At 48.8% G+C, this 22,457-nt stretch overlaps 1 protein-coding gene across 3 annotated transcripts in view; it reads left to right on the forward strand.

The window, feature by feature from the left end:
* The window catches only part of LOC147894861 (poly(A)-specific ribonuclease PARN-like), a 45,118-nt gene extending 23,393 nt beyond the window's left edge, over nt 1-21,725 (forward strand). Inside the window, exons 5-7 of one of the 3 annotated variants that reach the window (XM_087385187.1) lie at nt 19,872-19,998; nt 20,138-20,411; nt 21,022-21,725. In XM_087385187.1, coding sequence (XP_087241313.1) covers nt 19,872-19,998; nt 20,138-20,411; nt 21,022-21,604 — 984 coding nt within the window. In that variant the 3' untranslated portion in view covers nt 21,605-21,725. The remainder of the gene's footprint in view (nt 1-19,871; nt 19,999-20,137; nt 20,412-21,021) is intronic. The other 2 variants (XM_087385188.1, XM_087385189.1) reach the window with 2 other exon arrangements.
* The last annotated feature ends 732 nt before the right edge of the window (nt 21,726-22,457 follow it).

The raw sequence follows: 22,457 nt of genomic DNA on the forward strand, positions 1-22,457 counted from the left end.
TGGATAGGCCCGTCCGGTGGGCAGCTCCTCGAGACTCAGTGGTTTGAGGGCGATGTGCGCTTGCGGTGGCGTTGCACTGCCAAACGCTTCCGACTGATTGTGATCCTCAGACCCCCCCTGTCATGGCCTCTTCCCCAGGATGTCAGAGCTTGGTCCCAACAGAAACTCCGAACCTTCTACGGGATGACCACTTCAGAGATCTCGAGCTGGCTCGAGAAAGCATTTGCTCATGGCACCAGAGGCCTCTCGCCATTGTTGAAGGTGTTGAAGAACGGGCAGAACGACCCCGTCTCCCCCTCCAAACCTTCTCATAAACGGCAGCGCCTCCATTCCGATATGTCTGATTCTTCTTCGACTTCGACCGCGAGCAGACAGCTGTTCGCAGCCCCCCATCCCTCTCCATGAGCCTACACCTCGTATCCTGGAATGTGAACGGGTTTCACTCTTCGGGCACCCGTGGTCCCAGGAAGCTCATTTTGCGACAGGAACTTCAGCCTGCAGTGATTGGTCGATTGGATGTACTGCTGCTCCAGGAGCACAAGCTTTTTGCGGCTCATTCCCGTAGCTGCGGGAAGGTTCTCCCTGGACGCTCCTACACTTATTGGGAGCCTTCGATCGGCGCACAGGGGAGGAGCGGGGGTGTCTGTACCTCCGTGTGCGAGCAGTTAGCCCAGGTAGTTTTCGGTCACGGCACGTTGATCCCAGGCCGAGCCCTTTGGGTAGGCCTGAATTTGGAGGGATCCAAAATAGGAATCCTCAACATTTATGCTCCCACAGACCTCCGATGCAGAGCCACCTTCTGGAGGACACTTACAGGGATTCTTCCAGACATGGATTCCTGGATTGTTGGAGGAGACTTTAACAACCTGGAGACCTTGGAGGACCAGCAGGGTAGAGATCCGGAGTTCACAAGTATGGCTCAGGCAGAGCAGTCAGCTTGGGACTCTTTCATCTTCGCGACAGGAGGGAGGGACAGTTGGAGAGACCCGTCCTTCCGGCGTTGGCACGGGAGCCTGGACTTCTCTTGGGGCTTCCGCAGGGAAGGAGGCAGACTCCTGGAGAGGCTTGATAGGTTTTATGTCAGTGATTGGGCCATCAGCAGAGGCGGCCAGGCGGGTATAGTTCCAGGGACGACACTCTCCGACCATGCGCCTGTGCTCCTATCATTAGATTCGGCAGCCCAGACTCTCCCCCCCCGATCATGCAGGATTCCCGACTCCATCTTCTCGAGGGTGGACGTGCGCAGCAGCATTTGCAGTCTTTGGGACAGAGACTGGGGGGAGGGAGTGGATCTGGTAGACTCGGTCGTGCAGGCTCTGCAGGAGTCCAGTCAGATCTGCCAGCTTGCAGCCCTACAGGTTCGACAGGATTGGTGGGACAGAGAGAGAGCTCTTCGGAGGGACCTCGCCTTCATTCAGCGACTTCAGCAGTCTTCCCCGGGCTCGGAGGAGCTTCGGATCTAGGCCCTTCGAGCCAGAGCCCTCTTGGAGGAGACCCTCCAGCGTCGCTCCGAGTTCTCCTATCACGCCTCTCTCTCCTTCTGGGCCCGGAAGGGTGACCGGATGTGCAGGGAGTTCTTCAGGACGCACGGCCAGAGAGCTGCAGGTGATCAGCTTCGGAGTCTCAGGACAGCGGATGGTCACATCGTTACGGATCCGGGGGAGGTCCTGGGGTTGGCCACTGACTTCTACAGGACCCTCTTTTAGCAGGAGCCGCTTGCCCCTCGTGCTAGTCGTGCCCGTGAGGAGGTGTGGAGGCACATTCCATCCCTGGTCCAGCCTAGCATGCAGGCGACGTTGTTGGCGCCGTTCACCTCGGATGAGATGTTGGAGGCCTTGATGGCTATTGACGGACAGAAATGCCCAGGTGAGGATGGGCTATCCCGAGCATTTTTCACCTCCTTCTGGGACCAGATCCATCAGCCCCTCCTTGCAGCTCTGCAGGGGATTTTCAGCAGCGGTCAGATGCCAGAGTGCCTTTCCTCAGGACTGATTTGCCTCATCCCGAAGGGAGGAGATAGACAGGAGATCCGCCAGTGGCGTCCGATCACTCTCCTTACCACTGCCTACAAAATCCTCGCCAAGATGATCAGTGCCAGAGTTCGGCCTCTACTTCCAGACCTCGTCCATGACACTCAGACAGGCTTTGTCCAGGATCGCAGTATCCTGGATAATGTCTTCACCTTTTCAGAGGCGGCGGAGTGGGCTCAGTACAGCGGATCACACCTTGCCATTTTACTTCTCGACTTCGAGAAGGCCTACGATCGCGTGGACTGGTCCTTTTTGGAGGGGACTCTAGAGCGGCTAGGTTTCCCGGCAGGTTGGATTCAGGGTATCTCAGCTTTGTACAGGACAGCGTCTAGCAGAGTCATCATTGGAGGCAGGATGGGTGAGCGCTTTAGCTTGGAGAGATCAGTACGTCAGGGCTGTCCCCTGGCTCCTTACCTGTTTCTCTTCTTCGCCGAGGCCATGACTTACTACCTTCGGGCGAGGTCCACAGGGCTCAGGGGTGTTCGCCTTCCACTCCGGGAGGACACGGAGCTTCTGGACTCGGAGTACGCAGATGATACAGCCCTTTATGTCCAGGACGATGAGAGGATGCTAGAGAGGGTGCGGATGGCCCTGGAGGTTTTCTGCTCGGCCGCTGGTGCGAAAATCAACTGGAACAAATCAGTTGGTTTTCTCACAGACCCGGGGGCGTGTTCTTAGTGGGGGCGATTTCTGGGCTTCAGATGGATTCCACGTGGACAGACAGCTAGATACCTTGGCTTCCAGGTTGGCCTAGACATCACGCCAGCTCAGCAGTTTCTCCCGGTGCTAGATTCCATCCGACGGAAGCTGGCTTTCTGGAGCACTGCTAAGCTTTCCCTTGCAGGTCGTGCCTTGGTAGTTAACCAGGTCCTTCTAGCCACGGCTTGGTATGTGGCTTCCTGCTGGTGCTTCTCGAGATCCAGCGTGGCACAGCTCAGGAGGTTGGTTCGGAACTTCCTTTGGTCTGGGGAGGATGGGCATAGAGATACCAGAGCCAGGGTTGCTTGGCAGACAGTCATTCTTCCGCAGGCTGAGGGTGGTCTGGGGGTCATTGATCCAGAGCTTCAGAGTCAGGCCTTGTTAGGCAAGCTTATCATTCGCGGTTTGACCCCAGGGGGACAGACGTGGAAGATGTTACTTCAGCAGGGAGTCGGCTCTTGTGTCCCGCGCCGAGGTGGAGAGTGGCTACCGTCCCTCAGGTGGATCTTCACTTCCGCCCCGCTCACTCAGCCCCGCTCCCCACTCGTTCGTAGCCTCCTCATGGTTTGGAGGCGGCTCCGTCTCAGTCTCATTCAGTCCCCTCCCAGCTGTCAGGAGGAGATCGATCGACAGCCGCTTATCTGGAACGGTCAGGTCAGAGATGCCGAGGGTCTTCAGTTGGGGGAGAGATCACATATCAGGTGGGACGGCTGGATGAGGGGGCCAGCCCGATCCCTTCGTGTTTGGAGGGATACGTACAGACATCTGGAGATGACTGATCTTGCAGATGCAGCTGGAGGTGTACGAGGAGCCCAGGCGAGACGTACGGAGATCGACGGTGCGATCCCAGCTGCTTGGTTGGTTCCACCGGAGCATCAGATTCTCATGCCTGGTGATACCCGTTGGCTGGGACAGTTCACCCCCCGCGGCATTCCACTGGTGCTCGCAGGACGCTTGGATGACTCTTCTATCTCCTTCTTTGCGGCCTCTGGGGATGGCAGACTCAGGAGAGAGGGTGCGCTCATCGACCCCCTACTCCCGTGGCAGAGGGTTCGGGTCGTAGGCCTCTTGGGGAAGGTCTGGCATACCGACCCTAGCATTGAGCAGGACCAGGTGCAGCTTTGGCGCCTTTGGCTCTGGGAGGGGCGGGCCTTGGCAGAGCTTGAGTGGGACCCAGGAGAGTGGTGGTGGCCAGAGATTGTGACAGGACAAGGGCCGACCTCCTTCTTCGCCTACAGTACGACTCTGGGCAGGCGAGTTCTCGGGAGGATGCAGTGCCGCCCCCCCACCCAGCGACCCAGCTGGTATGCACAGGGTATTTCCAGGTTCTTTTTGCAGGCATTCTGGAAGGCCTTGTGGGAGAGCTGGCGGCCGCGGAAGATCTCATACTTCCTGTGGCTTCTGGCCCACAAAGGTCTTCCAGTGGGGAGCTGGTTGAGGCAAATAGGCCAGGACGGTTGCTGCCAGATTTGCCATGCGGATGAGGAGACACCAAAACACTGCCTGTGGAGCTGCACGCGCGCCCAGGAAGTGTGGAGGTGGACTTTTGGGATTCTTACTCGCGCAGCACCAGAGCTAGGATTGATCACTTGGGGCGCGTTCTGTTGGTGCAGCACCGCACCTGGTCTTCATCACCTATTCGAGGCATGCCAGCGGGACCCCACTTTCCTTATTACACAGGGGACGTGGGGACCGCTCGAGGGCATCCCACAGCACCTAGCAGAGGCTGATACAGGAGTCCGGGAGAGGCAGCCAGTCTGGGAGATTATTAGCAGCATCACAGGGTGGCACATCTGGACCTCGCGCTGCGCGCAGATCCTAGGTGGCACCTCCTTATCTACTGCCCAGATCATGGCGGAGATTTGGAGTGAGATTATTCATACTCTCAGAGGCCAGTGGGACCAGATTCAGGGAGACTCCCGGGCCGGTCAGGAGAAGCGGAGACGCTTCCTCCGGGCTTGGGACACACAGGGCCTCTTCTTCGCGCAGACTACGCAGGGCCCTCGGTGGCATTACTCACCACCCCGTTGGCTGTTCATTCATACTCGTCTTATCCCTCCGTGAGAGGATGGTTTATTTTGCTACCTGTTAGGGCTGCGTCCGATTTGTGAACGCAGCCGTCAGCTATAAGCTGACCTCTTGTATCTTGTTCTCGAAGTAATATAATTAGCACTGTTTTTTCGGCAAAAAAAAATGGACTGCAAGAAATGCTAGATCGAGTGTGCAAATGTGGCACGTATGAGCACTGATGCAAATGAGCCAAGCTTCATTTGAAGAGCTCAAGACGATGAACATTGATGGAAGATATGTAATTCCACAAAATGCATAAATGTTTAGATGTATCAGCCTTAAACTCTTTGGGTAATTGGTCATTGTCCTCAATGGCTTTTGGTCGTTACCTTCTTTGGGATGGTTGGAACTTGAATTTACCCTCAGTGTAGATGATAAGGATCCTCTTAACTAGCATTGTGTTTGGAAGGTATCTTAAGTTGTCTCCTATTATTGTTGACTAGTTCTTCTCGGGTGGAACATGTTAGATTTGAGCTCCCTCCCACTTCAGTTTATCATATCGGCGGTGTTAAAAGGCTCAAGCAAGGTCCTAATTGGATGTAATTTTGTATATATATATAAGAGATAACAGAGTTAGATGGGTTCAGATATTTGAAAGGTAGTTCTAGACTTCAGAGATTGAAAGAAGTTGATATGAAGAGTAGGTTGTTAGACTTAACTACTAGGAGTGTAAATACATAGCTAACCTTTGGTTGAGGAGAAAGAAAGAATGAAAGTTTATTGTTGGAGAGGGGTCGGAATCCATCCTTAAAGAGCTAGTGGTGATGACCTCAGATCTCATAGTACATAGGGCATCTAAAACAAAATGCTCCTTTGAATCAATCTCTTGTAGATCGCATAGAGTGCAAATATGGCCCTCTTTAGGTATGCCCTTTAGCTATCCAGACTCAACGCGTAGTCCATGGGAGGAAGCTCTTCTTTGATATCGGTAAGCAATGATCTCGGTAGAAGCTGATCTTGACAGGAAGCTCGGTTGCATCTGATGAGGTGAGCTCTTAGCACTATATCAAATGCCTTGCGAAAATTCACAAAGCAGCAATAAACCCTTTGTCTCCATGCTCTAGCCTCCTCAATGATGCCTTTGAGTGTGAGGAGTGATCTAGAGTTGCATGATCAGCTTGGAAGCCTGCATGTCCATCAGCTTTGAGTTCCTGGAGCTCTTCAAACTAGCCAATGTGTGTGCCAAGCACTAATGCGTAGATCTTGGACATGACATGCCCAGTCATAATGGGCCTATAGTTTTTGGGCTCATGGGATCTTGTGAATGGGAGTGATGGTATTAAGGGTCCAGATGTAGGGAAAATTGGTGGAAACGGCTTCGTTGAAAGCTTTGTCAAGATCGAGGCCGTAGTACGTAGTCCATATGCAATGTATTTGGTACGTGGTACCTCATGATCTTTTTTTTTTTTTTCCAAAGAAAGAACCTTCTATTAATGCTTGAAAGATTTCATACAAGACAACAGCCCCGAAGGAGCTGAGTATGAAAAAAACCGGAAAAGGCTGAAAGAAAAACCGGCCTGTTCCAGAGAAGCCCAGCTCACTGCCTAGGGGATCTCGGGAACTGGGGCTAACAGCCAAGTGGGGGGACTATACAGCCAGCGAGTCCCTCGCGGAGTGAAGATGTAGAAAACACCTGTAGGCCAAGCCTTGCAGAAACGAGCACGCCTCTCAATAGTCGCCCTGGAGCCTGGACCAATCCACTGCCTCCCAGAACGTGAAGATGTTGTCCAGGATGGTGCGCTCCTGGACAAACCCAGTCTGAGTGTCATGGATGATGTCGGTAAGATGAGGCTGTAACCGCAACTCAAGACCTTGGCGAGGATCTTATATGCAGTATCAAGCAGAGTGATCGGCCTCCACTGTCGAATATCTGACCTATCTCCCCCTTTCGGGATCAAACAGATCCACCTCCTGCACAAGGACTGAGGAAGAAGGCATGTGTCGAAAATCTCTTGGCAAGCTAAACGGAAGGGGATAGAGATAATCTCCCAAAAGTTCCAGAAGAAGGCAAGAGTCAAGCCATACTCCCCCGGGCACTTCTAGGTCGGGAGAGCCTTGAGGGCTTCCCAGAGCTCCTCATTTGTGAAGGGCTCCTCAAGTCTGCCGCATAAGTCCCGCGAGACTACTGTTGGAACATGATCCCAAACTAGTTGTGGGGCCACAAGACCAGCTGGGGTCATCCTCTTTGTCTAAAAGAGCTGACTATAAAATTCCGTGGTCATGTCAAGAATCTCTTGCGGGTCAGTGTGCATGATGCCCTACGAGTCCCGAAGACGACGTAGCTGTGTGCCGGTCGATCGGGGCCGAGTGGTCTGAAAGAACTGCTTTGTCATTCTATCCCCCTGCTGTACCCATCGGGCCCGGGAGGAATGGTAGGAGAACTCAACCCGCCGCAGCTCTGTGTCCTAAAGCTCGAGACGAGCGCTCTCCAATTTGTCACTAAGCCAGTGAGAAACTGAGTCCTGCTCCCTAAGCCTCTCGATGGAGGCGAGGTCTCTTCTCAAAGCCCGCTCTCACTCCTGAAGGGTCCTCCTCCACCTAAGGGTGTGAGCGTGCAGCACCACACTGCTCCTTTGAATCGCATCGGCCACCCACGCAGCCCAGCCCTCACTCGGTGCCATCTTTGAGTGCTCCCAGATCTCTGCCATAGCCTGCTGAATCTCCTCGTCCTGCAAGAGGTCCTCTGGAATGCGGACCCCCTTCCGGGGGAGACCTCGATGAGGTTGATCCAAGTGAAGTACCACTGGAGAGTGGTCGGACATCGTGGTACCTGCCAGAATCCCTGTAGAACCGCCTCTGTGTAATGCCCAGTCCCCAACATAGAAGCGGTCTAATCTCTCAAGCAATATCCAAAGGAGAAGAAAAGGCTGCGAGGAGTCTGCTGAACTTTGGCTCTCTCCACGGGTCTCTGCCATTGATCATGAAAATGAGCTGCTCCTAGGTGCTACGCTCTGCTGCTGGCATCTCTGAGAACGAGGTGCCGCCCTGCTTGTCTTCCCCAAACTCCAGGTTGTTGAAGTCCCCTCCAACAATCTAGGAATCAACATCTGGACGACACTCTGACAGCCTCCTCCAAAAGGCCGGGCGATGCTGTCTACACGTTGGGGCATACATGTTTAGGATTCCAATCTTGGACTCTCTCGTCCAAACTCCCATCCAAACTGCCCATCTTGGAATGAGATCACCCTGATCGTAGACCTCTGAAGCCAAAGTCTATGAGATTGAGATGCAGACCCCTCCGCTCCGTCCTATTGCAGGAGACCATTCCTATGGACCTCTCCCTGGGAGAAGGTGATGGCGTCATCTGATGTCTGCTGCTGAAAACATGTGCTCCTGAATCATAAGGATGTCCACTGCCCGCCCTACCACTGCCCTCTGCAACTCCTGCCGGAGCAACAGGTACTGCGGCTAACTATGAACATGAAGGGGATCGGGGACAGCAAAGGGCAACAAGAAGGAGAGGAGAACACACAATGTGGGGGTGTCAAGAGACACCAAAGAATAGGTATGCATAGTATATATAGTGGAAGCATAGTATACTATGTACACGGGACTGGCCACATGGCCTTTACCCCAACAACCTCCCACTTAAAGGCGATGTGCCTAAGGGGAGTGAGAGTATGTACAACAATGAACAACAATAGAAGAAGGTCACCTATCCAATACCCATGAGGTCTCGGCAGTGTGCAAACCTTGCTGAAGCTAGACTCTTCGTAAGAAGATCTGCAGGATTGTCATCCGTATGAATCTTGACAAGCTGGATGAGCTTATCACCAAGTACCTGCCGTATGAAATGGTACTTGATATCAATGTGCTTTGTCTTGGCATGGAATACTGGATTCCGGGCCAACATGATAGCACTGTGGCTGTCGCAGTGTAGCACTGGAATCTCCTGTAACATACCTAACTCTGCCAAGAGACAAGAAAGCCATATGGCCTCCTTTGCGGCCTCCGTGGTTGCCACATACTATGCCTCAGTGGTAGAAATGGTAACACAACCCTGTAGACGAGAGACCCATGAAATTGCACCACCTGCGAATGTGAACAAGTAGCCTGTAGTCGACTTCCTACTCACTGGACAACCTGCATAATCAGCATCTACATACCCATGTACCGTTGAATCTGTCTGCCCAAAGCATATGCACATATCCTGAGTGCCTTTGAGATGCCTCATAACCCCTTTCACTGCTTCCCAATGCCGTTTGCCAGGATTCGCCATGTATCGGCTCACTACTCCCACTGCATAAGCAATGTCTGGTCTAGTAGCAACCATGGCATATATCAAACAACCAACAGCCGATGGATAAGGTATCTTGGACATTGCAGCCCGCTCCTCATGTGATTTCGGACTATCCTCTTGAGAAAGTTTGCAGTACGGAGGCAATGGAGTAGAAAGAGCCTTCGCACCCTGCATATGGAATCTCTCCAAAACTTTCCTAATGTATTCCTTTTGAGACAGGTAAAGCAATGGCCTTTGTCTATCTCTCTGAATACGCATGCCAAGAATATGGCTCGCAATGCCCAAATCCTTCATCTCAAATGCCTTATGTAGTTCAGCTTTCAAGGCATTTAACGACTGCTTACATGTTCCGGCTAGAAGCATGTCATCTACATAGATGAGCAAAATAATAAGGCTGCCATCTTCGGCCCTCTTTACATAGAAACAGTGATCCTCTTCACTCCTGCCAAAGCCCTGCTTTCTCATGAATGCATCAAACTTGTGATACCACTCCCTCAGAGCTTGTTTCAAGCCATATAAGCTCTTCTTGAGCTTACATACATGACGAGGTTTCCCTTTGTCAATGAACCCCTCTGGCTGCTGCATGTATATCTCCTCATGGAGATCACCATGAAGAAACGCGGTCTTCACATCCATCTGATACAACTCCAAGTCATCTCTAGCAACCAAAGCTAAAACAGTCCGCAAGGTAGTCATCTTGACTACGAGAGAAAAAACCTCATCAAAATCAATCCCATGTTCTTGCTTGAAACCTTTTGCCACAAGCCTGGCCTTGTACTTTAGTGAAGTGTCAGCCGGTGTAAACTTTTGCTTATACACCCACTTGCATGGCAAGACTTTATGCCCATCCGGCAAAGGCACCAAATCCCATGTGCCATTCTTCTTGAGAGATGCCATCTCGCTCTTCATGGCCAACTCCCACTTAATCTTATCTGCCCTCTGCATAGCCTCTTTGTAGCATGAAGGCTCACCACAGTCAGTCACCATAAGATAGTCCAAACCTGGCTGAAATCTATCAGGAGGATGTGACAGTCGAGTACTCCTCCTCAGCTGAGGGGCAGGCTGCTCATGTGAGGTTCGTTGCCCATCAAAACACGGCTGTTCTACATCGTTATATGGCTGAAATTGTGGTATATGTGGACCTGTGGGTGGCTGATCTACTTGACCACCATCCACTACATTTTCGGGCTGAACTGGAGATTGTTCTATCTCCTCTTGTACTTGCCTAACTGGCTGTCCAATGTATGTGTCGTCAAATATGGTGCGTCTCACCACTTCTGGTCTATCAGCTGATCTTTTTGGCATAGAATGCTCTTTGAAGACGACGTCATTGCTGCGTACTATTTTATGATGGCTAGGATCCCAAAGTCTATATCCCATCTCTCCCTCCTCACCATAACCAAGAAATATGCATTTCTGTGCTTTTGGATCTAACTTGTTGCGATCCTCTCTGCGTATGTGCACGTACGCATCACAACCAAACACGCGCAGGTGTTTATAAGATGGAGGCTTGCCTGTCCGCATTTCTTCAGGCACCTTGTAATCCAAAGCACGATGAGGGGAACGGTTGATTAAATGTATAGCAGTTTTTACTGCCTCAGCCCAAAACCCATGAGATAAAGCAGCATGTGACAACATTGAACGGACTCTATCTTGTATAGTCCTGTTTAACCTCTCAGCAACACCATTTTGTGATGGGTTGTGAGGTGGAGGGAGTTCCCTTTTGATACCTTTCAAAGCCAAGAAGTTATCAAACTCTTTCGACACATACTCACCTCCATTGTCAGATCTAAGACATTTCAATGACCTACCTGTTTGATTTTCTACATATGCAAGCCATATCTTGAAAATCTGAAACACATCATCTTTCTGACGCATAGGATACACCCATGCCTTTCGTGTAGCATCATCAATAAAAGACACAAAATACTTGCCACCACCCAAAGAAAGCTGTGGCATCATACACACATTTGTATGTACCAAATCTAACGGCAAGAGCTTACGCATAAGTTTCTTTTTGTGAGGTAATTGAACTTGCTTCCCATAAATGCAATGTTCACAACCAGCAAATTCAGAGCCACTAAACACAGGCAAGTAGCCACAACGAGATAAGATTTCCATTCCTTTCTTGCTCATACGCCCCAACCGGCAATGCCACAACACACCTGTTGGCAGCTCTGTGGTAGCATGAGCTGAACTACATGAAACAGTACAAGAAAGAGGGTATAGAGAATCAACCAATGATCCCTTTGTCATGACCAAAGATCCTTTACATATTTTATATTTCCCATGCCCAAAAGAGAGTACATGACCACTCAAGTCAAGCTGACTTACACTGATGAGATTCTTCTTTAGCTCAGGTACATGCCTTACATCATGAAGTGTAAAAATGCGTCCATGACCAACCTGGAGATCAATATCACCAATGCCTGCAATACGTAGCTCATGATCATCTTCAAGAAAAACCGGTCCCATGTCATCTGCCATGTATGTCATGAACCACTCACGATGTGGAGTGACATGAAACGAAGCTCCCGAGTCAATGAGCCAAGTATGCATAGCAGTGCCCATGCTAGCTAGCAAGTGCTGGTCAACATGAGAAGACATATAAAGTATCTCCTGTTCTGCTACATACTCATCCACTATGTTATCAATCTCCTCAATGGTAACACCACCTTGGCGTGTCACACCTCTATCATGAGAACCTGGAGAAGTGTACGAAAGAGCATTTGCTTCAACTTTGCCCTTCCCTTTGTCCTTGTTTTTGTCATCGTCCTCTTTCTTATCCTTTGACTCCACTTTGCCTGCCTTTTTGTCAGCCTGTAGCTTATGACATTGACTCTTATAATGCCCTTTTTTCTCACAGTAAAAGCACACAATGTCCTTTTTAGATCTAGATTTGCTTCTAGACTTGCCTCTTTTGTCTTTATCTCTATCCTGTTGTCTACCTCTGACATTCATAGCACTAGAGGCTTTGGAACCTGCTCTATTCTGCCTATTCATGTCCTCCTGCATGATGGCACCCTCTACATCAGCATAGACCTGCAAATGATGAGAGTTGCTAGTGGCTGTGACAAATGTATCCCAACTGGGAGGCAAACTGACCAAGAGCAATGATGACTTAACCTCATCATCCAAATTCAGCCCATGCTGAATAACATGACTGAAGGTCTTATTAAACTCATTCAAATGAGTCAATACAGATTGCCCTTCTCTCATTTGCAATTGCACAAGCTTCTTCAACCAAAAAACTTTGCTAGAAGCACTTTGCTGTGCATACAATGTCCCTAATCTTTGCCATGCATCCCATGCAGTGTTCTCATTCCGAATGCTCATAACAATGTCATCGCAACATGTCAACATAATAGTGGCTTTAGCAAGTGTGTTTAGCCTCCACCATTCAGCATCTGTCATAGACGTAGGCTTCCTGCCTTGCTCTTGAATGGGAACATATTGGTCCTTGAGATACAGTATGTTCATGCATTGTGTCTGCCACACATCAAAGTTGCTAGTTCCCTCTAGCTTTTTAATGTTCATCATAGATGACGAATCTGCCATAATGTCCAAGACACAACAACAAGACAATAATGATGCTCAAACGCTTAGCTCCTTGCAAGCAATCAATGCCACCAAAGAGTGAAATGCACTACAAGTGCACAGCCTGTACAACAAGTGCCCGCACTTAAACCAGTGCCAAAACCTTCAGCAACAAGTGAAGAATCCTTGCATACAATTGCATTGACCCAACATGGCATATGACATCCAAACTGTAGCATTTACCAATTGCAATTGTTGCCCGAAAATGCACTGCATATGGCATCCAAAATGTAGCATTTACCAATTGCAACTGTTGCCCAAAAATTCACTGCATATGGCATCCAAAATGTAGCATTTACCAATTGCAACTGTTGCCCAAAAATTCACTGCATATGGCATCCAAAATGCCTCAAAAAACCATGCTCAAGTTTGCACTTTACGTTGTGTCAAATTTGTGTCCTGCACCAAACCTCACCACCACTCTACCAAATGGCAAGCTCTACCACCACATCCGGTGGGCCATGCCAAGAAGAAAATATTGCAACAAATGCAAAAAACAAAATAAGGTAGAGACAAGTGCAAGAAATAGCCTCTTACTTGGTCCTTCACCGAATTGTGAAAAAATGCCAAATGACATGCCAAAAGAGCGCTATATCTCACAAAGTAGTGGTCGAATGGCAAAGCGATGAACAGCAAACTTGTAGCAAGTTCGGAATACTCCAACTTCTCAGAAGTGAGCTGAGCCAAATTCTCCAAGGATGAGAAGATATGGCAGCTCCAAAAGTGCCTGTCAAGAAAAGTGACTGTCACACAAAATGTCTGCAAATTTTATGAGCAGGGTTCGCCAGTGAATATCTCCCAAACGGAATGTCAGATGGCTTTACTGCAGAAGGCAAACTTGTAGAAAATCCAAAAATCTCCAAGTCTTGTGTTGACCATGAGTCCAAATTACTGACAGAAAAAGAGAGATTAAATCTCAAAAATTGCTGTCCAGTAAAAAATGACTGTCTGAGAATTTTGAAACAGCGATTTGGGGCTGTAAACGATCGAATTCGGCCAAAAAATAGCAGACCTAGGTCCAAAGGACCTGAAATTGCTCAGAGCGTCGAAATTGAGTAAAATACAGTATTTGTTTGCAAAATTTCGACGTCGTGACCAAAAACTGCCTGTAGAAGGGAGGACAAGCCAGAGATTCGTCTCTCTTATCCTCAACCACGACGAGGGTTCTCCCTCAACACACCAGAGATTTCTTTTCCACAGTTGCAAGTAGCTCAAGGGTCTCTCACTCTTCACCTCTCTCTCAAACTCTCCAGGAAACAGAACTCCTTACTCCACCGAGTGGCTCCGGTCTACCACCAAGCTACTCAAGGTCATCGGGCTGTCACCAAGCTTCCCAGAGCTCTGATACCAGTTTGAAGGGGATCGGGGACAGCAAAGGGCAACAAGAAGGAGAGGAGAACACACAATGGGGGGGTGTCAAGAGACACCAAAGAATAGGTATGCATAGTATATATAGTGGAAGCATAGTATACTATGTACACGGGACTGGCCACATGGCCTTTACCCCAACAGAACACAGTCGTGGAGCCCATGTACGTTCCAGCTCACTATGGTCCAGCTCATGAGAACGGGAGAGTCGGAAACAAGGCTCTCATGTGAGTGGGTGCCTGTCCTAGAAAGACTGCCTTGTGTGATTTTGCCAGGGGTTTAGAGGGCGAGTAGTCAATGTCTATGCGGCGTTGTACTAGGGTGGATACTGGCTCAATACCAATCTTCTGTGCCCACTTCATCATGAAGGAGGCTTCCACCCCAAGCAACTCGGCGCACGTTTGGAGGAGCCATAAGTGTGCTTGCTCCACCTTTGCCTCCATCTGCAATCTGATAACTCTTGTCGCCAAACCACACACCGGCTCCTCATGCGTGAAGCTCAACTAAAAGTTCACCTCCGCACCATGGGCGTACCAAAGATCTAGTCCTTGTGGTCCCATCCACTCGTTCATCATGAGTATAATCTGATTACCTAAAATAGCATCAAACACCTCCAGGGACCACTTCTCCAACCTTGTGGAGGCAAACATAAATCTCCAAACAGGGTGTGTCTAAGATCCCACTACACTGATCAAACCCCCCTTTCGGGATTGAAGGACCATGAGCGTGACCTCCATATGATGGGATATCTCAAGGTGTATGCCCCAGCACACCTTGGTTTCTATTTGTGTGTGCTAGAGGCACAGTTAGGTGCCCATAAGCACTGTTAGGTGGTGGTAGATGCCACATAAGATGATTGAGAGAATCTAGGAGCAGATTGAGGAGATGATTGTGGAGCTTAGAGGTCATCAGTGATGTCAGTGATCATGTAAGAGGTGCCTACATAAGGACCTCACCTTTCTTCATTCTATAAGCAAGCATTCTCATTTTGTGTTCACTTCATGCTTTCCCTTCAGTTCCCCAACATGGTATCAAAGCACTTTGATCCTCCTTGAGCCCATTTGTGCCACATCATCTTCTTCTTCTCCATCTTCACCATTTTTTCCCTTTCTTCCCAAATCTTGCTAGAGCTTGTTCTCCCTCGTTTCTCCGCCATTCTCTAAGCCCTTCCTGCTGGAGATACCTCTCGAATGGGCGAACCTTCACTTGCAAGGAATTGAAGAAACAACGTTGCTGCTGGTCGCCATTTCCCGAAAATCGTCGAACCTTTCTTTTGCGTTTTCTCTGTTTCAGCTCCATCTTTCTTTAATTCCTTTTAGGGGAAGCTTCTCCATACCTTGGGCTATCTGGTGTTGAAATTTGAGCAGCAATGGCTGCATATTCAAGGAGAAAACAAGGAAAAACCAGTCGACTTTGAAGCAGCTAGCTATGGCGACATGACGTGGAATTGCGCCTCTCCTCCTCAGTGGATCTTCTTTGGTATATGAGCTTTCTTTTGCTTCAGAAAGCCCTGTTTTCTTTGCTTTGAAGAGTGAGATACAAGCCCTCCAAGTTCAGGCCTCTGTTTTGGACAGTTTTGACAAGGTTGTGTGTTTGATGCTACATTAGATGCTACTTTAGCATTTCTGATGTTTAAAAGTGTTGAATAGCATCAGTACAACTGTGGCTACAGCTTTGCTTTAAGTTGCTACACCTGGATTTGCTTGGAATGCTTTCATTTAGCCACCTCTATGAAGCATGCAAATGAAAACATCATTTCCATTATGTTTTGTAGCATGGAATTTGGTTGCAAGCCTTTGCTACTCTAATTGCTTGTATTTTGAAGCTCTTCAAGTCTTTCTAGCCTTGTAAGAGAGTAGACACTGCCCATTCTGGGTTAGACCCTCTCACGGCTACCATCTTGAATATGGATAAGTTCAATGGTAAAGGCTTTCACACATGGCAGATGAAGGTTAAGTTTGCATTGATGAGGGAAAACCTCTGGGGGCTTGTCAAACCGGCTTCAACTTCTTCTTCAACAGCCTCCATTGCTGAAGAATCCTCAGCTCCGACACGCCCGGCAAGAGATCCTGCTAGAGAGGAGAAAGCCTATGGCATCATTGCTCTTGCTTTAGGAGATGACTATATTCATCACATCTCCGACTTAGAGTCTCCTTCAGAAGCTTGGCAGAAGCTTGACATTATTTTTGGTGCTAGCTCTCACATCTCAAAATTGTCACTTAAGATTGCTTTCTTTGAATTGAAGATGGTTAGTGGCACTCCTTTGGCTGCCCATGTCAATCATATGCGAAGTCTCATGACTCAACTTGCTTCTATCAACTCTCCAATCACTACAGATGATGCAATGGCAGTGTTGCTCAAGAGTATGCCTGAAGATTATGATCATGTTGTTACCACTTTGAAAAATCTTCCTAATCCTAATCTTGAAGGTCTTATTTCTGCTCTTCAAGAAGAAGAAAGGCACATGGAACTCCGGAGAGGCAATGACACAGCCTATGCCATAAAAATCCAGAAGGGCAAGTTTTCACCTTGCAAACATTGTGGGAAGACTAATCACCTCTCAAAAGACTGCTTCAAGATCAATCCATGCAAACACTGTGGCAAAAACAATCACCATGAAAAGTTTTGTAGAGCAAAAAAGGAAGCAACTACAAAGTCAGAAACTGCCAATCTACTTTCAGCTGATGTGCCTCCACAAGATGAGGCATCCTATGAAGATTATGCTTTTTGAATCATCTCCATATATGCTCCAGATCTCCCTTTTTTATGTTGAGTCAAGGTACTCAGCCTGGATAGTCCTCCAAAATGAGTGAAATAAACTATTGTGTTCTTTGTAAACACCTCTGGTCACCATATGATGTAGGCCATGTGTATGTGTTTTGCTCCATGGTACCTCCGACAGACATTGTGTGCATGTACATGCAGGGGAGATAACCATTGGAAGATCTTTTGTATCCCTTTTGTTTACTTCACACCCTTGGGAACCCCTTGCTAGCATGAGAACCTAGCCATAGATTTATCCTTGACCACCATGAGATGGCATGAGAAACTATGAGACTAGATGTATCCTTGACATAGCTTGAGGCATTCCCTTGAGGGGGGGTATGATGGGATATCTCAAGGTGTATGCCCCAGACACACCTTGGTTTCTATGTGTGTGTGCTAGAGGCACAGTAGCACTGTTAGGTGGTGGTAGATGCCACATAAGGATGCCACATAAGATGATTGAGAGAATCTAGGAGCAGATTGAGGAGATGATTGTGGAGCTCAGAGGTTATCAGTGATGTCAGTGATCATGTAAGAGGTGCCTACATAAGGACCTCACCTTTCTTCATTCTATAAGCAAGCATTCTCATTTTGTGTTCACTTCATGCTTTCCCTTCAGTTCCCCAACACTCCAATGGTAAAGGGTATGAGTCCGGAATCTCTAGATAGTTCTAGGGTCCTAACCTCCAGAAGTCCTGTGGTAAGACACGCCCAGGCTGGAAGTTGGGAGCTGCTGGCCTGGAAGACGAGCCTCGTCCCTCAAGATCCCTCTCTGAGCGGACCTGCTGTTGCGATGAGGAAGCAGAAGGGGGCGTCGTCATTCCCTTGCCTGATGGCTGGGGTGTCGAAGCGGAAGAGGCTGCTACTGAAGCGGAGAGGTAGGGATGCGGGGGACAGAGGGTAGGGGGCAGGTAATGAGGGTGATCATAGAAGGGGGGGCTGAGGGGGAGGGAGGGGGCAGGGGGAACCCTGGGAAGGGAGGGGGAAGTGAAGAGGAGGAGGGGGAGGGGTCTGGGGGGGGAAGGGAGGAGGAGGGAAAAGGGCGACCACAGGCCCCCCCTGATGATCAGACTCGTCATGGCTCTGGATCGGCTCCTTCACGGCCCTCGTCAGGCTAGTGTCTGCGGCTTCTACCATTGCCGCACCTGGAGCTCCTAGGGCTCTCTGCTGCTGCAAGGGTGGGTGCGGAGGCTGAACTCCCGAAGCTAGAGGATCGACTGGATGGACAATGGCCTTTGCTGCTAGGGGAGGTGACTCGTGCTGTTCCTCTTTTGAGGCCTGTTGGTCAACCCTGTCCCTCTGTTTGCGGCGTTTGCGCGCCTGCTTGCTTGGTTTCTTTTTCTTTTTGACCCGTGTCCAGTTCCCTTCTGAGGGGGTGACCCATGGGGTTTGAGACTCCTGCTGCTCCTGCCTGAGAGAGCGTTGAACTCGGGCCTTTTGACTTTGCCTACTCTGTGGAGGTGGGGGGGGAGGCGCATAGGGTGGCCACGGGGGCAATCTCTGGCGAGGTGACCCATCTGTCTGCAACGAAGACACTGGCCTGGTAGCCCGGAGATCTCCACCCTCTCGCGAAGTGTGCCCCCTTCCAGGGTCTCAAGAAGGGTCAGCTCTGGGAGGGACTCCGGGCTCTCCAACACCAGTCTGATCCTGGGGACTCCATCTGCTAGGACGGAGGAGGCGGCCGTCTCTGACGGGGACTCGAGTGCTGTGCCAAATGCCCGGCCAATGGAAGGGAGGATGGCTCGATACTCCTTGGGGAACCCTGGGAAGCACCACCAAGATTTTCTTTCACTGTAGCAAACACGAGTGCTCCCGCTGCAGGGAGGCAAGGAAAAAGGGACGAAGCGGAGAGGCGGAGGAGAGAGAAGGAGAGGGCAGGGGAGGAAGGAGGGAGCAAGGGGAGGAGAAGGAGGAAGGGAAGGAGGCGGGAGAGGCAGGAGAAGAGGAGAAGGTGGGAGGAGGCGGATTTTTTGGGGGGGGGGCGGGAGGGCAGAAGGGTGGGAAGAGGTGCGAGGCGGCAAGGAGGGAAGGCGAGGAGGAAAAAGGAGGGGGGGAGGGGGAGCAGCAAGGGGGGGGCGGAGCGGGGAAGGCAGCGGGCGGGGGGCGGAGGTGGAGCGGGGGAGATGGCGGAGGTGGAGAGGGAGGAGGAGCGGGGGAGGGCGGAGCAGGGGGTGGAGGTGTGGGCAGAGGTGGAGCGGGGGGAGGCAGAGCGGGCGGAGACGGAGCAAAGGTGGAGCAGGGGAGGCAGAGAGGGCGGAGGGTAAGGGCGAGGGCAGAGGTGGAGTAGGGGGAGGCAGAGCAGGCGGAGGCAGTGCGGGGGGCGAAGGTGGGCGGAGGTGGAGCGGGGGAGGCAGGGTGGAGCGGAGAGGGAGGAGGGACGAGGCAGAGCGAGGGCAAGAGCGAGGGCAAGGGCGAGGCAAGGAGGGCAAGGCGGGCACCGGGAGAGCAAACAGGCCGCCGCAAGCAGAGGGGGGAGCTCACCGAGCAGCTCCTCCTGAAGATATTGGATGTCCTCTACTTCCTTTACCTCATGATCTTTGTCTTGGATATTATGGAGCTTCAAAGCTGCGTGTTTGATGCCTCCCGTGGTAAGTAGTGTGCAAGAGGTGGGGCGGGGTAACACTAAGATGTCAAGTGGTGGCTGGTGGGAAATGTCATATATTGTGTGCGCATTGGAGTGCCATAGTGTGGTGTTTATGAGAGGAGAGGGTGCTCGTTGCTCAAGAAACTTCCACCAAAAGTCCTTAGTTGTTACTAATGACAAAACTTCTCGTTTTAGTGAAACAAAGCCTGGGAAACAAAGCCTGCTACTCGCGTATCATCTTTGCCTTGCTTGGAAGGTGAGGGGTTGCATATGGTGAAGTCTCATCCTCTTTGTGTAGATCTCTAGCATACATTAAAGTACACCTTTGAGAAGGAACATAGATCTATCGCCCCTATGTCCTCATTTGGGGGCTCACAAGTGGGGTCAATGAGTCAGCAACTTTGAAGCTGTTCAAATAACTCAGATGTGGAATTGCTCCATTGATCAGATTTATCGGCTAATCTTTTATTGTCTTATCCTCTACCCTGCATTTATCTGTAACTTATGTTATCTCAAGGAAGAGTTGGAGTGCAGAGAGAGCAGAAAAAAAGAGAGACAACTTGCTGAAGCCATAGGCTTTCGCCATATCATCGATGCTGTTGTGGAATCCAAAAAGCTTGTCGTGGGCCATCATTGTTTACTTGGTAAGAAGATGCTGTAATGGTCTGATTATTAATGAATGGTAGAATGCAGATTAAAGTTTTATTGTATTGGTTACTGTGTCCAAGCTCCAGACTATGGTCAACATATGTGTTAAGCTAATTGCTTTCTTGATTCTCTTAGCAGATTTTGCTCATATCTATGAAACTTTCTTCAAATCTCTTCCATCAACTACTGCTGAATTCGCTGCCGGACTTCTGGAAGATTTTCCTTGTATTGTAGATACAAAGTATCTCATGAAGAATATTCCTCAGCTGCAGAATGAAGAAGGGATGTTACTACCTGTTGTTTATTCAAAAATATTTGGGATCCATGCTGATGGACGTTGCAGGGTAAAGGTGGAGATTCCAGATGAGCTAAATAGGGAAAAGAGTTTATGCAAACATTCACAAGAAAGGTATGATTTCCCCCATGAGCTCTCAATCTGTCCTCAAGATTTGAGGACTCGTGCTATGTTCTTAAATTGTATACAGTCATGGCCCTTTGCAAATCAATGCTAAGTACTTAAATTATAGTCACAGTCCTTAGCAATCACTGATTGGGAAGGTATGTGGAGCACTTTTTGGTGATCAACTTTGCCATTCTTATCATTAAAATAGTTGGACAAAAAGATTGTGTCCATGAAAGTGTTGTGCTTATGCTTGGGCTAGGGCTTCAAGGTTCTTTGAGTGCTTTAGCCAGGGTTTCGTCGGCCAAATATATCGGATCCGTCTGTCTCTCTCTTTCAGTCTTAAGATCTAAATTTGTATGATTGGATATATTCTAGTATTACGAAGGTATATGTATATATATATATTAAGAGGGAGGTTCAACTTTCCATTTTATGATCCTATTGATTACCCAGATTTGAGGGGACTGTAATTTATTCTTGGTTTTTGTTACTACCCCAATGGTTGTCCTTGAATGAATGGTTTGACTTAAATGATAAATCTTTCTTGTATAAAAGCACAGACAAAAAAGTATATCAACTCTCTATCTGAATTTTAACACTTTTATTTGTACTGCAGATCAATCCAGCAAAAACAGGAAAGGCATGATGCTGGGAGTACTGCTTACATGGCAGGCTGCTTGTTTGCTCAAATTTGCAGTTTGACAAATACAGATCCTAGTCAAGTCAACTGTCTACGAAAGCATATTATGTCTGGTGTAAAGACAGGATTAGGAAGATATACAAACCTCATGTGCATGAATGATGTAATATCTTCTGTTCTTGATTTATCAACTGGATGTGAAAGTTTAGAGATGATTGACACACACAGACCGTTGAATTATTCGAATGTGGCTCTTGTTTGGGGCTACCCTCGTGGAACCTCTCCTGTATTAGTAAAATCATTGATTACGCAGGCTCTTAAGTTCAATCATCCCATTGGCGTATTTCCAGTAGATGATAGCTCCGCATTTGTAAAATTTGAATGCTCCGAAGTTACAGAAGCATTCTTCACCTTAATTCAGAGACTACCAAAAGGCTCAGTTTTGGGGGATACTTTGTTGGCTGGTGGGATAAGAGCTGCAAGGTTTGCGGCCTATGAATTTCTTTGCAAATCCTCTCTATCAGTGAGTCGGCTTGCTGACTGTGAAAAGTATTTGTAATTGGGCTTTGGTGAACATTAGGATGTGATCATGGAATACAACAGCAGTGATTACGGCAGTATGAACATTGCCATCATACATGAGATGTGATCCTTGATAAGTATTCTGAAGCCAAAATAATGTGAGATTTTACAGCTCTTGAGTTGAGAAGGAACGGTCAGCAACTTTGAAGCTGGTGTACTTTAAGGTATACTCAACAAAGTTTCGGTTATATTTAAAGCTTTTTAAGGTGCAATGGAACAGAATATGGGCTTTATGAGATGCTGTCTGGTGGGTAAGCAGCCATTGGCAAAAGTGACAATGCCTTTTCCATATAGGTTTACTTATCTTCAACTGAGTGGTTATCGAGATGGTTCTTTTTGTGCTCCATGGAGCTGTAGAAAAGTGGGTAAGCAGCCATTGGCAAAATTGACAATGCCTTTTCCATATAGGTTTAGTTATCTTCAACTGAGTGGTTATCGAGATGGTTCTTTTTGTGCTCCATGGAGCTGTAGAAAAGTGGCCGAAGAAATTGTGTTACAAATTTTTCCAGAGTTCTGGCATATATACTTGATATTATCTTCCCCCTCCTCCTGAGTGCTGACAGAAACTCAGTACGAAGACCTTTGTATAAATGATTGCTCTAGTATGTGTGGGGGTGTGGATTTGTATGTTTATACTATGGTCTACACCCACTACTGGGCACTGATGACATCAGTGGGGTAGCTAGTCCCTACTATGCGTGGTGGAGTTTATGGTTTTCAACCTTAGGAGTGTCTATCATGAGATTGAAACGGCACTATTTGTTGTATTTTTTAAGGATGAGTTTGTGCATGTTCCTGGATTCATTTAGATGTATATTATTTCACCAACT

This window comes from Dipteris shenzhenensis, chromosome 14 (genome assembly GCF_047967505.1).
Source record: "Dipteris shenzhenensis isolate YYH24624 ecotype China chromosome 14, Dip_SZ_1.0, whole genome shotgun sequence".
In the NCBI taxonomy this organism is placed as follows: Eukaryota; Viridiplantae; Streptophyta; class Polypodiopsida; order Gleicheniales; family Dipteridaceae; genus Dipteris; species Dipteris shenzhenensis.